This window comes from Podarcis gaigeae (assembly GCF_964106915.1).
Source record: "Podarcis gaigeae genome assembly, chromosome: 5".
Classification (NCBI taxonomy): Eukaryota; Metazoa; Chordata; class Lepidosauria; order Squamata; family Lacertidae; genus Podarcis; species Podarcis gaigeae.
In genome coordinates, this window is record NC_139681.1 from 75184274 (window position 1) to 75200854 (window position 16581).

The window sequence follows — 16581 nt, forward strand, 5'->3', positions numbered from 1 at the left end:
ATCTGGCCAGAGCTGAGAATCCACTAAACCAGCACTCTTTTGCAGTCTGTAAACTAGGAAATGGTAAAGTAGGAAACAACCCAGCTGCCCTGAAAAGTAAGTTAGGTTTCTTCTTACTGTAGTTTTCAGCAAGCTAGTCTATTGCATCTTTTCCACAGTGGTGGCTGCTGATGTGGGGGATGCAAGACAAATAGCTTTTCTGAAAAGTAAAGCATTTGTTAAGATGTAAAACATTTTCAATTTACTGAACACCCTCCAAAATGTAATAAAAGCTATCATACTCCGCTTATAAAACAGAAACCAAACACTGCATATTTTTAAAAGCAGACACAGCAAAAACTTTTCTTAATTTAAGACTTCTTTATTTTCCATAAAACTTAGAAAATATGTGCATTTTAGCACCTCAGGTTTCATGCTTCAACATTCTTTTTTTTTCAAGTGTAACCTTTAAATTACAAACAGTAGGCACAGCAGGAATAATTTTAAACTGATCCCTTAAAAAACAAAGGCAAGTCAAAACCCTGCATGTTTTATAAAAGAGCAACTTCAACCTCTTGATCTCCTGATACAAAATTCAAGTAGTGTTAAATAAGAGTAGACAAATTTGGTTTCCCAAGACATCTTGGTATTAGAAAGTTTTCAAAAAGAGAGCTTGGATTTCCAGCACTGAACTGATGCAAAAAAAAAAAAAAAAAAAAAAGTTGCAGAATAGTTCCCAGCCTGATCAAAGGACACTTGGAGACGAAAAGATTTCCAAGTTGTGGATTTCTTCTTTTAAAGGCTTTTTTTTTTAAAAAAAAAAAAGTACCCATATGTGTATTTTTGCCAATGCTTTGCATTTATCTATCATGCACTTCTTTCTTAGAAGAATATTCATAGATAGCTGGATATGCAAATATTTCTTTCTTTAATCAAGATATATACAAAAGACATATTCGTAATGTTACTGTAACGGACGGAAAACCCACATGAAAAGTTTTATAGATAATCGGCATCAATGATTTTCCCCTTTCCTTTTAGACTCCCTTTTCACAAGAGGGCGAAATTATAATTATTTAACTTTGCAACTCAAGGCTCAGATCAGATGCTTGAAGGTTTATATTATTTTTTAAGAGTTTGGGTTTCTTTTCCTGCTCATTCTTTTAGCCCAAAGAGAAGCAGCAATCTAGAAGAAGTTTCTTTTGTCACCATCTTCTGGGAGTAGAACTATAAATAAGAGTTTGTCATAGATTGCCAAACGTTGTCTGTAACAGGCCAGGGAAATAAGATTAAGGGTCAATAAATGATACTGCGATGTATCTTGTTCCTTTCAAAATGGGAAGTCCTTCATGTAAATGCGTAAGTCTTCCTGGATGCATGAAACTCCATCCTTTCCTGGGTGATTCTATGGAGCAGTTGTACCTCAGAAATTTGCATCCACCTCCCTATAAAAAAAATCAGAAACAAAAGTCTTTAAATCACCATCTGGCAGAAATCAATAGAAACTGGGAGGGTTTTTTTTTTTGTATATAGCCCAAGACAATAATCAGAAGTGCAATCAATCCCAAGTGCATTAATTTGCACCAGGAATATACTGCATTTGAACAATAACACACCTTAACATTTCCCTATTCTAATTCATATGTAGATCAACATCATTGTGGAAATTGCATGATAGTGGCCCTGTTTGCATCAAATTCTAAGTCAAACCATGCCTTAACATGTGTGTTTTGGTAGCAAAGGTTGCAGCTACTACTGTTCACCTGATCCTGCAGTTGTTCCACCCAGGCATAAGCTATGGTTTGGCTTAGTGTTGTATTCAAACCTGGGTGTGTAGTTTATCTACCCCAGAAAACCCACAAGCAGTTAACCAAGGACAAACTTTGGTTACAACTCATGGTTTGTCCAGAGTGAAACAAATCATGAGCCCTGCTTTGGATGTAGCACTAACACAAACTATGACTTAGCACTGGATAGCACAGCAGCAGCAGCAGCAGCAGCAGCTGCTGCTGTGATCTGCATACCAAGAATCAACACATGTGCTTGTTTGTGCTAAGCCAGGCTACCTCAACCTCGGCCCTCCAAATGTTTTTGGCCTTCAACTCCCATGATCCCTAGCTAGCAGGACCAGTGGTCAGGCATGATGGGAACTGTAGTCTCAAAACATCTGGAGGGCCGAGGCTGAGGAAGCCTGTGCTAAGCCATTGTTTGGTTTAGCGTTACATGCCAACCAGGTCAATAGCTTTTCTAGTCTAGGCATCAGTAGTGGGAGGTCGCTAGGCCTACTCCATCCCTTCAAATGCTGCATCCTAGAGGAACAACCTAGAGGAAAAAGATTGGAGGGGGTGGTTTCCGAGGCAACAAGTCATATCACTTGGAGAGACAAGGGAACTTTGCCTCTATTCCTAAACCACCCTGTGCAAAACTGAGGGATGTGGTATCTACTTCTGTTGCCATGTGCCAGCTACTGCAAATCATTCTGCAATCTACCTTCTGCTGGCCACTGTCTTAAACTATTTGTAACATGATCCTTCAAGAAAGCAATTTTTTTGGTGAGGGATCTGCTCCATCTCCTTCTCCAACAAGACACTCCTCACAGGGAACTCTTTCAGCAGCCATACAAAATAATCCTATCACTGATTTCAACACTGAATACAGCTGTCTGCTTAAACTGCCATGTCACCGCAGCTTGATGCAATTATACTGTCACTGTAAGAAACGCTGTTCTAATACTTTAAAAGAACCAAGAATTATCATTGTGGTGTCATTTTCTTATTTGGGACTTCTAAGCAAGCTTAGTGGGAAATGAGTCAGAGAAGTTGAAAGCCATTGCTGCAATAAACAGATTTGCTCCAAACGTACTTCAAAATCTCTTCCCACTTTGTTGAGAGCTATGTTGATAGTAAATGTTGAGGAGTCGTGATGAGGTCTGAGGGAACGTTGTCTCTCAGTAGTGTATTTCACAACAAAATTCAGCAAGGCATGGCCCTATAAAGAAAGAACAGGACAGTTAAGAAAGGATAGCTCATGGGAATCCCTCAAGCCTACTCCCTGTGATGATAAATATCTGTGATTTACTGTCATGGATCTCCTCCCACCCACTGTTTATAATAACTCCTTCACTTCCAGATGTCCTCAACTTTTGTCTCTCTCTTCCTTTTTTAAAGATTCTGAGCCTGCAGACACAGAGTTCACCTAGCACATACTTCATAGGAAACTATTGATAAATGGAATAAATAATATTTAGCGTCTAATGTTGGCTCCTGCGCATGAGAACATAAGAAGAGCCTACTGGATCGGGCAAACAGCTCATCTTAGTCCAGCATCCTTTTTTCACAGCCGCCAACCTGATGTCTGTGGGAAACCTGGACACAGGACTCAAGCAAAAGAGTACTCTCCTCTCCTGTGCTTTTCAGAAATTAAATAATTTGCATGGTACAGAAGCTGAAGTAGGGATAGTAATGGTAAAGGGACCCCTGATCATTAGGTCCAGTCGTGACCGACTCTGGGGTTGCGGCGCTCATCTCACTTTATTGGCCGAGGAAGCCGGTGTAAAGCTTCCGGGTCATGTGGCCAGCATGACTAAGCCACTTCTGACGAACCAGAGCAGCGCATGGAAATGCCGTTTACCTTCCCGCTGGAGCGGTACCTATTTATCTACTTGCACTTTGAGGTGCTTTCAAACTGCAAGGTTGGCAGGAGCAGGGACCGAGCAATGGGAGCTCACCCCATCGCGGGGATTCGAACCGCCGACCTTCTGATCAGCAAGTCCTAGGCTCTGTGGTTTAACCCACAGTGCCACCCGCATCCCGGAAGTAGAGATAGGAGAGGCATGAATAGCTCTCCTAGTCTCTGCAATGCCCCCTCCTGTTGCTTGCATGTTCTTGGTGCATCCACATTGGCAGAAGGACCTGTGGGGTGGACATACTGGGTCTGTCGTGACTACTCTGTGTTTGGGTACTGTACCTGTGCTTGAGCCTTTAAGTCTTACTTTTTAATAACCATTTTAACCTACCTTTGTATAGTAGCCGGCAAACACTTTTAGTGTTACAGGCGCTATGTATTCTCTAATGAAATGTAGCCACACGCTTTCCAGCCCAATTTGTTTCATGTGAATGTCATCAGTTGGAACGTTTTCATATCCTCCAGAAATGCGGCTGTCCTAAAACAAGACATCACAGAGATGTTCAGATACATAGGGCATAAGGTTATGTTTTCAAATCATATGGGACACTTTGTAAAGTAGCACATGCCTGTCTAATTCTAAAGCTTTCATACACCGTTACCTTGAGACAGATCCCAGTGAAGAAATATACTCGTCGTATGGCTTATTTTATGGGACCAAAATGGCAATCTCTTCTTCCATCAAATGTATTGTATAAGGAATTGGTACAACAATACATTGTTTTGCTCACCAGATAATTCAGTAGTGGCTGAATACATCAATAGATGTTTCATTAAAAAAAAAAAACGGCACTTGAAACTATCAGCTGATTATTAAAACCATCTTAGATGAATGAAAAGGAGCTTTTTAATATACAGAAAATGTAAACTGCCTTACAATGTTGAAGAAAATAGTAAAGATGGCCTTTCTTTTATCATTTGTTATAGTAACATAACTGGACCCACCCTGGGACCTCATGCTGAAGAGTAAGTAAGAAACCCAATAAATAAAAAATCACAATCTAACCCTTTATCAAATTTACAAAGTCAAAATGCCATATGGATTTGGATATAAAACTAATTGTGTACTTTGAGGTAGATGTATTATGAATGGACTTGTAACAAAAATAACACTGTATCTCCATTATTTCTATAATACTGTCATCATTGCATTGTGCTTGGTATTTTTTTCATAAATAAAAATAGTGACATAAAAGCTAAAGTGTTTTTTTTTATATATAAGGTAGCCCAAAACTCTTAATATCACTGATTAAAATTTGCCAATCTAAAATTAAATTTTGCGGTCCTGATGGAAACATTGGACACAATCCTGCGCCAACGAACTCCCCCTTAGATGAGTGTATGTGAGTACCTGCAATGACAGTCCCATGGGTGCCTCCCACAGGGCACATCTGCATGTGGATTGTGCTCACCTTTTGTCAGCAGCACATACTTTATTTTCAAAAACACCCATATAAAAAATAAAAGAAGTCTCCAACTATTATGCTTACATGGTGTTTTCCACCTGACCAACGTCCATAATGTTCCATCTCCTGGACCAGTTCATCACAGGCTGTCTCAGAAAATATGGGGAACCAAAACACATCTGGGCATGGCTATAGGTGGGAGACATAAACCTGTGTGTTAGCATTTTGTGCTCCTTTGTATGCCAGATAAGGCTGTTGCGTAGCTTATACTTTACATCTCTGAATCTAAGGTGGAGGAGGGCTGCAGGACTACTTGGTCCATCACTACAGCAACTAGCCTGACCCCTTTGATTTTGTTTTGTTTCTTAAATGTCATTTCTTGTCCTTTAGCTTGTGGATACAAGAGTTATGCAGCAGTTGCTCTGCATCATGCACTTGGCCAGCTACGTAAGAGAAAACACAGCGAAATCTCTAATTATCTGAAAGGAGAAACCATTTCAGTGGCTGCTTGGGTCAGTCACTGTAGAGCAGTTTCCTCTCATGTGCCCACAAATACCCACAGCAGAAGGTTACATTTGTACTGATCTACCCAGTGTTCCCATATTTGAGGAAAGGAACATTTTCGGCTGTGGTAATTTGGTTTCCCCTAGCAGGACTGGCACTACAATGTAGTGAAGAACAGCTGCCCAGGCTTCCAGCAACTCAATTCATCCAAGTTTATGGGACTCTTGATGCTAACCTGCTGATTCTTCCCACATGCACATGAGAGAGAGAGAGAGCACAAATTAGCATGGCATGGAAAGCCAGGTCTGCTGAAGAAGAAATGGTTTTTGAGTGTCAAAGCAGAGAAGTATTGGGCCACCCCAACCCTAGGTGGTTTCCATTATTAGTGGTGCTGCTGCCAAGTTTCGGGTGGGTGTGGGAATTACAGAAACACATACAGAGCCCATAAATAATTAGCTCACTCCAATCCAAGTTAAAACCCATTTGTATTTTAGTTCAGCTCATAAATGAAGTGCAGTCCCTTTGTGAGTCCCCAAATAGAGGTTTTCCTTACCTGTTCTACTATGTGCTCAGTGAAAATTTTTGAATAGTTGGGGTTTATGTAAGTTTCCTTCCAATCCTGAGAACAAAGATTTGTTTGTTAAATTAAAAATAGAGAGAGAGAACAACCCACACAGAAATGCTTAGAATGTAGGGTTTCAGCAAAGGATAGTCCTACTCAAAGCAGACTCACTAAAATTGATGAACATGACTAACTTTGTTCCATAAACCCATAGGATTATTTTTTTTCAAACTGAGCAATGAAGGTTAATGTTGAAAAATTAAATGGATTAAGATCCCCATGTAAGATAGCATTTTGTGATTTGTTTGCTCACAAAAGAAAGGTTATTCGGGGTTTTTTAAAAGAGATGAAAATACTGGTAATTCTATTGCATTTTTTGATACATACCACTGGATTTTCAAAGATCTGCCAAAGGTCATTGTTGTAGTGAGATATATTGTAGTTGGCGGTTGATAGAAGTCTTCCAAATTCATGTCTGTTAGTGATGTACATAAAGACACCCTACCACCAGACAAAAAACATCCTTATGTTAGTTTACATTTAATATTTAGAAATACAAAAGAAGTTATATTATCCAGTCTATATTAATACTCATCACCCAAACTCACTATCATCCCCATTCTGAATATACAAACTACTGTCCTCTTTATCTGAAATTCTAACTAAGCTGTACTGCCAACTGACCAGATATAGTCAGTAAACAAAGCATGGATTCTGATATGGGCTGAGGCAATTTGGTTTTTTTTCCTACATGCAGTCCATGCATACAGAGCATTCCCAATTCATGAAAATGTAGGGAGGAGAAGCCCTGAACATAAGGCGATCCATACCTGTATCAGAGACCCACACACAGCAATCTTGGTTATGTTCTTAATATCTATACATTTATATAACTGATGATGAGTGACCAGATTGATTTATGAAGGAAAAGTGGGTATATTTCCTTCTATACATTTTTATGTAGTTGTCTTACGTCCTAAATATTTAACTAATATTGATCTGTTGAATTCAGGTAAAGACATGAATAGAGAAGCAAGTGTCAGAGCTCTATAGAGTGCCAATTTCAGCCCATTTCCTACCAGATCCTTTGATGAGTTGACCTGTAATGAAAATGTTCCCCTTCAAATAGTTATTTTGATGAATATGATGAAAACAACAAACCACTGTGCAATGCTTGAAGAAGGATGAAAAGCAAAATAAACTGGAACAGTAGCAAAAGCCACATGATCCTTGTAGGACTGATTAACTTCATATTAAATTGAACAAATCAAATTAAGTAAATTGGGAAGGTATGTTGTTTTCCTTTTCAATATAAACAGGCCCATGTTTTCAAACTGATCAAAGATACTGTTGCATTTGTCACAGCCCAATCGCTTGCCATTTTGAATAATGGTGCTTCAAGACATTTGCTGTTTCTGACACTTGTGGTTTTGTGAATGGCTAGCATGCTGGTCACCTACAAGCCAGACATCAGCCACACTGGTCCTCATTTACAGATAGGTAGCCGTGTTGGTCTGCCATAGTCAAAACAAACAAAAAAAAATTCCTTCCAGTAGCACCTTAAAGACCAACTAAGTTAGTTCTTGGTATGAGCTTTCGTGTGCATGCACACTTCTTCAGATACACTGAAATAGAAAATTCACCTTCTCACCCCTTGCTTTTTCCTGTAAGACCTATTGCAGTCGTTAAGAGTCGTCAACAGGCTCATCACAGCTATCTGCCAATCACCCATTCCCACCACCCTTCTGAGTAATACCCCTCCCCACCTTCTCACTATATAGAAGGGTCTGGAAACTTCTATTTCAGTGTATCTGAAGAAGTGTGCATGCACACGAAAGCTCATACCAAGAACTAACTTAGTTGGTCTTTAAGGTACTACTGGAAGGAATTTTTTTTGTTTTTGTTTTGACTGGTCCTCATGTTGATGATGATCTCTGTCCAAGCAGGCTAGTAGAACTAGCCAGGGGCAGCACCAACTGAACAAGATATGTGATAGTGACTTCAAACCTACATGGCAATACAGGCCTATCCTATAATGAGGTACTTCCTGGTTTGGTTCTGGGTCTGTGGCTACCGTCTCTAAGGAAGCAGATGTCTATGAGTTTCCTCAGTGATCAGGATAGGGCAGCCTTTCAAACCTGGAGCTGCTGGGATTGGCATTCCAAAACATCTGAAGGCTACCAGGTAGACATAACAAATACTGTCGCATACCATGTTGTATAAGTAGCGAGGCAGATACATAAGGGTACATAAGGGTTGGGTCTAAGTCTTTTGGGGGGATTTTTTTTTTTAATGTTGTAATGTTCTTTTTAAAAACACGAACATAATAAACATGTACTCAACCCCTGGCTCTTATTAAACAATAAATACGAAAAGCTGAATCAAAAAAGCTCTGCCAAAAACAGTTAAGTGATGATTATGTAACACTTCCCTCTGCTACAAAAATACACCACACCACTGTCCAGTTTTATGCTCCATTACTTCCAATGGAATTGCATCAGCATAAAACTGTAGAAATACAGTGGTAAAGCATGCTTTTGACAGTGGGTGTATTGAAAACCATGTCATTGCGTTAAAGACATAATTTCTCATGAGAAGTGTAGGGAAACCACAGTATGTTCTGTTTTTACAGCACAGGGGAGCTTCAGTTTTAATCATAACAAGATATTGAAAAATGTGCATTAGGGGAACAGGGAACAGCAAGCAACCCTTATTAAACAATGGATTTTCTGGTTCCTACAGCTACAATGGATAACAGAGTGTGGGTAACTTTGTCTCAACAACAAAAAGCCATTGAATTACATCCAGTTTTAACTAGAAAGAGCCCTTTAAATTGTATGCAACTGTATGCAGTTTATGAATGACTGTTTGGTTCTTGACTTAAAGACTATTTTGGCATTATATTTCATTATTTTTTCTACACTTCCATAAAAAAAATCATTCTGATATTTTGACTTTATTATGCTGCTAATAGTTGTGGCTTCTTCTATTTGCTAACGGTGGGACTACCTCTCGAATGATGTGGAGTGGGGACAATCATAGATTCATTCATTTATTAATTAATAGGGTCACATAATTTGGGTTCTACCAGCTGATTGTAAGGCTTCAGGGAATGAAAGAGTTTCCTGCAATTAATCCTCTCCCTGCAGCGTCTCTTCCCCTCTAAATCTGGGTTAAGAGTCCCTCTGGGTTTTTTGGAAAGTGGGACAAGCGGGGGAAGGGAATTTCCAAAAATCCATTCCCTCTCCACTCTGCCAGCAGAAGCTTTACTGTCAGCTGAGTGAAACCCATTGGATGTAGCCTTTTAACATCCAAAACAAGTGAAAGTGATATAGCTAAATGAAAGACAAAGAAAGTTCAAAAATGAAATCCTCAATCTCCATTAGTATCAATGGAACATGAGCAGATGCCCACAATGAAATTAATGGAGACTGAATCTTAGAAGCAATGGTCAATACTAAAATGAGTTGTTACTTAAGACGATACCAAAAAAATTGTGATTCTCACATGTATATAACTAGGAAGCAGGGACTTGTAGCACAAGAATGATTTGCATTAAAAGAATGAGGATAAGTTTATTTTTTGCGATTACGGCACATCAGAATTTTGGGTGTATGTTTAAGTACACTAGCATATTGGTTTACAAACTCAACAATGTGGAAAACGTGCTACTGTTTGGGCTGAAACTTGCCCTCCTGCATGCAGAAGGCATCTTCTACTCACTATTTTACGTGAAACACAGAAGAAGCAAAAAGCATGTTCTTCCATTTGGACAAAAGGCTTCACAAGGCTTTGGGCAACCTCCTATGCAAGCATAATAATGAAAACTGCCGATCAGCAGTGGTCGCTCGAGTGGTGGCACTTACCTGACCTCCTGACAGCCCCATTGGTGGGGCATGCCACAGAGTAGGGACAAGGAAGAGGTGAAGTTGGTTTGGTACACACCAACCAGGCAGAGAGTGCTAGATTGGCTTTGCCAGTATGTCTGCATCATAGCGGCCTTTCCTTTCCTAATACACTGTAGCGATGAGGATGACAGGAGGTCAGGTAAATGCTGGCAGCCAGTTGACCACCATCTATAGAACCTACTCAACATATCCCTGTGTGAATTATTGTACACAGGTTTGTGTGGGGCAGCAGTGACAGCTGTTTTTCCTTCCATTCATGATTTAATCTTTTGAACAGCCACAGGGGAAAAAAAACAGATTGGTTTTTGCAAAAGTTGTATCCATGGGGCTAAAAGCTCAAGACAAAACAATGCCCAGTTATCACTGGGATACAGGGAATGGAAGGAGACACCTCCCTCTAGGAGACTAAAACCGCATTGTAATAAATGAGTAAAAAAATGAAAAGAAAGAAAAACCTTTGGGGGTCTGAGCATATGGAATGTTTCCGCAGAAGGGGAGCCTTTTTCCCTTTGTAAGGTCTAAAACAAAGGAGGAGAAGGACCACATCAGTTGACCTTTCATTGCTCTCTTTCGCACTGTTAGAGCTGCATTCGCTTTCTGCTGCCATGTTAGATAAACAAGATCCTTTAATCAAAAGCTGGTATTCTGAAATACCATTTACGGACATCATGCAGCTCTAAGCAAAGCTAAAAAACGTACGGGTTAAAAGCTTGAACTCTCAGCCTCTTATCTGCTGCAACAAATATATACATATATATGTATATGTATTTTTAAAAACATACACACAGAGACAAGCTCGTACCAGGCTGTTTCACAGCATAAGAATGAGAAAAAGAAGACTTTTTCTGATGAGCCACCAAGTCAGATTAGTTGGACGTGAGCACATGGTAAGCACAGATTGCAATAACTGATGCAGGAAAGGTTGAGAACAAGAGAATGTTGATTGGACTATTCTGCAGAACGAGTACAAACAAAAGAAAATCATGCCTTGTTAAAGGAGGGAATAAACTTCAATACTTGCCAACTTTTCTTGTTCAATTCAGCAAAATTATTTTTCAATGCTACATTGCCTGGAAATAGCTGTCATTTGATTCTGCTCTGGAACTAGTGTAGATATCAGTACAGATACAGATTTACATTTGTATTGCAATGATATTCATATATGTTCTCATAATGCTAGCATCCATTAAACACTAATAACGACAAGGAGCATTGGTCCTGTTTAGCAAAATTTAATCTGCCTTGAAATAACAAGATCAATCATTCCTGCCCTTGAAAAAGACAATTCTACAATGCAATAATGTGACATCAGTTCTATTGTATCCTTCATACAATATATAGCATTTGCGATGGTTTATTAACTCAAGAACAAAATTTAGAAAAAATAGAAAATCAGTGCTGAGCTACAATTACCATTTGAAATAGGTATTGATTAAGTTCACAAGTAATTTTGCATTCAGAAACAGGCAGCACACAATATTTATGAGTGTTAACTATACTCAAAGCCAAAAAGTTGTGATGTGAATTGGTTTAACTGCTGCCATTGTGAGGAGGTAACAAAGAGTCAGAAAAGTGATTGTAACTCACAAAAAAATTGGCTAGTACTTTAAATTGGAAAGAAAGAACAACCAAAGTGTAGCGAGACATTTTCAAAGCTCATGCAACTCACCATTTCCCTGGCATTCCTGCAGAGGGCCATATCAGGATCCAATCTGTCCCTTGCAAAATAATTTCTCTCTTTCATCTCAGATCTGAGGGTTTGTCCTTTGATCAAATATATGTTAGCCACATAAGGGATGTTCCATACACCCCTGGGGGGAAATGGTAAAATGAGTTGGGTGTAATATACACTTGGATGAATTTCATTCAAGTTTCATCATTTGTTCATCATTTGTTTCCTATGGTGAGAATTTTCCACTCATGAAACAGGATGAAAATACTATAGAGCATAATTCTTTTTTTTAATCATTTGTACTCTTGTTGCGGAGAAGCTCCACAAAGCTCCACTATACAGAACTGAGAGAACATTATCCATTTGTAAACAAGACTAAGGAGACCAATAAGTTACTGTGGAATATTTGGTAATGCAACCACATGGAGAAAGGCACAAACTGAACCATTATAAAATTATATTTAACACCCAGCTGTAGAACCACATGTCCCAGAATGCTACTTGACCCTGTGGCGGGTTTCTAAAGCTGGACAAACAATAAACAAGCAAAATCAATCAGGTTTCTCGCTCACAGACCCATATACAAGAATAAAATCAAGAATAAAATAGCTGAATTGAGAACATTCACTTTTAAATCTCCCTTCCATTTTTTATTCAATTAAAGCTATTGACAGAGCACATATTCTTCAAAATCAGCTTATAAATTAAAATATATGGCAATTACAAGGAAACAGAATTAAAAGCAGCCTTTCCAATAACTAACGTCTTTATATGTCACTTCTTTTATGGTTGTTGTTTTTTTCAAATAATTTTTTATTAGTTTTCCAATATTCCCCCAATAATAGCCAGCTTATAACAATATCAGTTAATTCCTTCTTTTATGGTTTCTGGCTGAGGAAAAAGCCAGAACTGAAACATGTGGGAAGTATGGGGAAAGTAAATTGTTTGGGGGTATGCTGAAGGAATTTAATACACAGTCAATGCAAGCAATTCAAACTAAGTTACAACCCAGGGTTATGCAGAACTTTACAAGCGTTAAATAAAGTCCTTCTTACCGGATTCTTCTTTGGTTTTTATTTTTTACTTTGACTGTGGGGCATGCATGGAGACGGGTTTTGAGGATATCCACAGGATATTTCAACACGTTACAGGGATTAGTTAGCCAAAAAAGGGCTGAAAGCCACTCACAGCTGACTGTGTCTTAAAAATAACTCACTTTAAGAAATGTTCACTGAAGCAATACTCAATACAGCCACCACAATTGTGTCCGTCCGTCCCCCAGAACCAATTTATTTAACACATACGTTGATGTGGCATGTTATGTATGTTTTATACCCCACCATTCCTCCAAAAAACTCAAGGTGGCATACATTGTTCTCTTTGTCCCCATTTCATCCTCACAACCACCACGTGAGGTAGGTTTGGTGGACTACGACTGGCCAAAGGTTACCCAGTGAGTTCTCTGCTCAGTCACGAAGCAGCTCCTTGGAGCAGAGCTGGAATACAGTGGTACCTCAGGTTACAAACACCTCGGATTACAAACACTGCAGGTTATAGACTCCACTAACCCGGAAGTAGTAACTTGGGTTAAGAACTTTACCTCAGGATGAGAACAGAAATTGTGTGGCGGCAGCAGGAGGCCCCATTAGCTAAAGTACCTCAGGTTAAGAATGGTTTCAGATTAAGAACAGACCTCCGGAACAAATTAGGTTCGTAACCAGAGGTACCACTGTATAGACATGATCAGTGCTTACATACGTGCCAAATCCAAAAAAGTATGAACAAGGTGGTTTTTCAACAACTACTATTGGGATAGCTGTTGGATGTCTGTATGTGGAATTGCATGTGCCCAGGGTGTGCTCATGTGCAACTCTGGCACACTCACGGTGGGCCAATGTCACTCCTGCACATCACAGGGGTGTGTCGATATGACATCAACATGCTCCAGAGTGTACGCATGCCACCAAGTCGAATCGGAGGGGGGGTAGCAGCCCCTTCATTTTAAATTTGCACCCAGGGCCCCACATAGTCGGCACCTATACAAAAGAGCAAACAGTTAACTTACACTCTGTTTCCTTGGACAATATCCACGTAGTCTTCAGACCGAGCATAATATCCATCAGGGCTCAGCGCCCCCCAAAAGTTTGACCAAAGCTTCCCATGGCGCAGTACAAGAGGGGCAATCATCTTTCTGTTTTAAAAACATGATTGCATTGAAAGTTAACAAAAAGATTGAAATGTGAGGCAATCACAAGGAGACACTCTATAACTGGGGAACAGACGGGTGTTAATAGCTGTCACATATTCTAAATAGGCCTCTTTGCTTCCAGTCACTGCCTCTGGGATAGTGAGAAAAACCAATTCTTTCTGAATTCTGAATTTGTAAAGCAACAACTGCAACGTGAAATTTCAAGGGCCATAGCTCAGCGAAGCGTATATGTTATGCATGCATGCATGCATAAAGTCTTATATTCCATCATTCGCATTCCCACTGAAAGGCTTCTGCTAGAATAGCGATGAAAGATCTCTGCCTGATGTCTAGGAAAGGGGCTGCCAATCAGGATAAAATAGATTAACGGTGTGAATGATAAAAAGCTTTTTAAAGCCTTAACTGACACATAGTGAAACTGAGTCTCTCTTCTAGACACACTGTCGTCAAAGTCAAGAAAGTTGACGTGATCAAAAAGGAAACATGCTGAAGGAAGTGCCTTTACTGCAATATGTGCAGAGAAGCATGGGGGAGAGGGTCTCCATCCCAGCAGCACATATCCACCAATGACAGAGCATTCACATGATTAAGAAGAGCCCCCTAAATCAGAATTTTTTAAAAAAGACTGGGAACCTTTTATCATGTATTTACAGAAATACTGTAAAGATATGGACTCACTAGCAGGGTTTGATTAAACACTTACAAGAAAATAATATCAACGGTTAAGTAAGGACAACATGGAATGAAATTGACTGTAAGATGTAATCATGAAAGAAAATTTGGTATACAGCTGATAAGAAAATACAAGTATTAAGGTATAAGATTATAAAAATAAGTTAATAAATACTCAGAAGTAGTAAATATTTAAAGAACCAGAAGGGGAAGTTGAGGGAAGTCACGGGGAGGGGGGGTGGGATTTCTTTTTCTTTTATATGACAAATGTTATATTGTGTTGTTTGATTGAATATAAAACTGTAAAAATCCAATACATTTTTTTTATTTTATTTTTTAAAAAAGAGCCCCCCCTAAGTCATAATGGAAGGCAAGTCTGCACATAAAGGAGTGCATTAATATTCTCCTCTGCCCAGACATAATGGGCGATATCCAGTGATGCAGAAGTAATTTTCCTCTCCTCCCCCACTGCAGCTCTCCACAGTTCTTATGGGAAACACCACTGCGCAAATGGAAATCTACTCTACCAGTAGATGAACACCACTGGATGCCACCCGATATGTCTTCTTTCATGAGAAATCTATTTCAAGGAATTACTAACCAAACCTATAGTAGTCAATGAAACCAATAAAAGAACCTAGAATTGATAAGTTCCCCAACCCCTCCTGCCATAAGCGTACCGATTCTGTTCTATCAAGAGTTTTAAAGTCCTGGGGTTCGTTAAAACAACATCCGCATCTATGCTGAAATAATAGTCGCATCCTTCATTCTGCCGACAGATGTCCCTTGAAAAGGAAGAGACACACAAGGCATTAGCAATGCAAACATGTTCCATTCCAAAGAGATGATAATAGTTTTAAGCATACAGCTGCAGTGTGCATTTAAGAAGTTATTTTGCTTAATAGCTACCTGAATTGGCAACTCGACTCCTGAAACAAGTCTACCTAAAGCAACTGTTAGTAGTTGAAAGTAATAGGTTTTATGGCTAATAATACAATCTGGGTTTTGCTTGATTTATCTATCCACCAGAAGGAAGTTTTTCAAAATATCAGTCTCACTCTTTGCACAGAATGTCTTGGATTTTTGAAGATGATGTTACTACCAATTTGGGGAAATTTGTCCATCTTCTGGAAGATTTGCATAGTGAAATTCTTCTATTTCTCCCAGATTTGGAGAGCTGTATTCCCAATATTTTCAAAACCCCAATTTTTTTCTAAATTCACATTCACTGTCATTAACTTGTCCCTTCCCAGTAAATGAAAAAAAAAAATTCTTAATAACAATGCCATCAATTAATCCAAGTGTACACCTAATATGTTGAAAATTAAATATGGCAATACAATAGCAATTTATGGATACCCACCATACCTATTTCATACCTATTCCTGAATACATGATCACAAATATAAATTACATATTAATACAACCATTGTCTTCTATGTACAGCTCTAATTTCTGATCACAATATTATCCCCCACATAACAGACAGGTAGGTAAGTGGTAAACATAACCCTAGTTTACTGTTTTACTATTGGACTGGAGACTCACGCAATAGCTCAGTTGGGAGGGCCATGGACTTGAGCCCCACTTTGTGCAAAATGATTCCTGAATTGCAAGGGGATTAGACTAGATGACCCTACTGCAGTTAAACTGTGGATGTTAACAAAATACTGACATAGATAGTTGGCTGGTTTAATACCAGGGAATTCTGTTGGAAAATAAAATGTGATATTAAACTGCTGTGCTGCACTGTTAAAGTAAATGACCAATCCAGTACACATGTATATGCGCGAGAGACAAAGAGATGTGATACCGGGATCTGATTATAAAAGCTATGGAACATAGATCATTTTGAAGGCTATGAACATTCTCGTTCCCAGAACTTTCATAATTTATAACAGCTGCATCTTTTTTTTTTTCCTGTGGTGCAACCTTTCAATGAAAGAGGAACCAGCTGTATGTTATCATCCCAAACATATGTTGCA

The 16581-nt window shown here is 39.1% G+C and overlaps 1 protein-coding gene across 2 annotated transcripts in view; it reads right to left on the reverse strand.

Annotated features, from left to right (window-relative positions):
* Positions 1 to 340: 340 nt before the first annotated feature.
* The window catches only part of PLOD2 (procollagen-lysine,2-oxoglutarate 5-dioxygenase 2), a 64094-nt gene continuing 47853 nt past the window's right edge, over positions 341 to 16581 (reverse strand). Inside the window, exons 11-20 of one of the 2 annotated variants that reach the window (XM_083739441.1) lie at positions 15277 to 15381; positions 13781 to 13906; positions 11713 to 11854; positions 10499 to 10561; positions 6523 to 6636; positions 6127 to 6192; positions 5154 to 5258; positions 3995 to 4141; positions 2842 to 2967; positions 341 to 1424 (exon numbers count right to left, since the gene is read on the reverse strand). In XM_083739441.1, coding sequence (XP_083595567.1) covers positions 1269 to 1424; positions 2842 to 2967; positions 3995 to 4141; positions 5154 to 5258; positions 6127 to 6192; positions 6523 to 6636; positions 10499 to 10561; positions 11713 to 11854; positions 13781 to 13906; positions 15277 to 15381 — 1150 coding nt within the window. In that variant the 3' untranslated portion in view covers positions 341 to 1268. The remainder of the gene's footprint in view (positions 1425 to 2841; positions 2968 to 3994; positions 4142 to 5153; positions 5259 to 6126; positions 6193 to 6522; positions 6637 to 10498; positions 10562 to 11712; positions 11855 to 13780; positions 13907 to 15276; positions 15382 to 16581) is intronic. The other variant, XM_083739442.1, reaches the window with a different exon arrangement.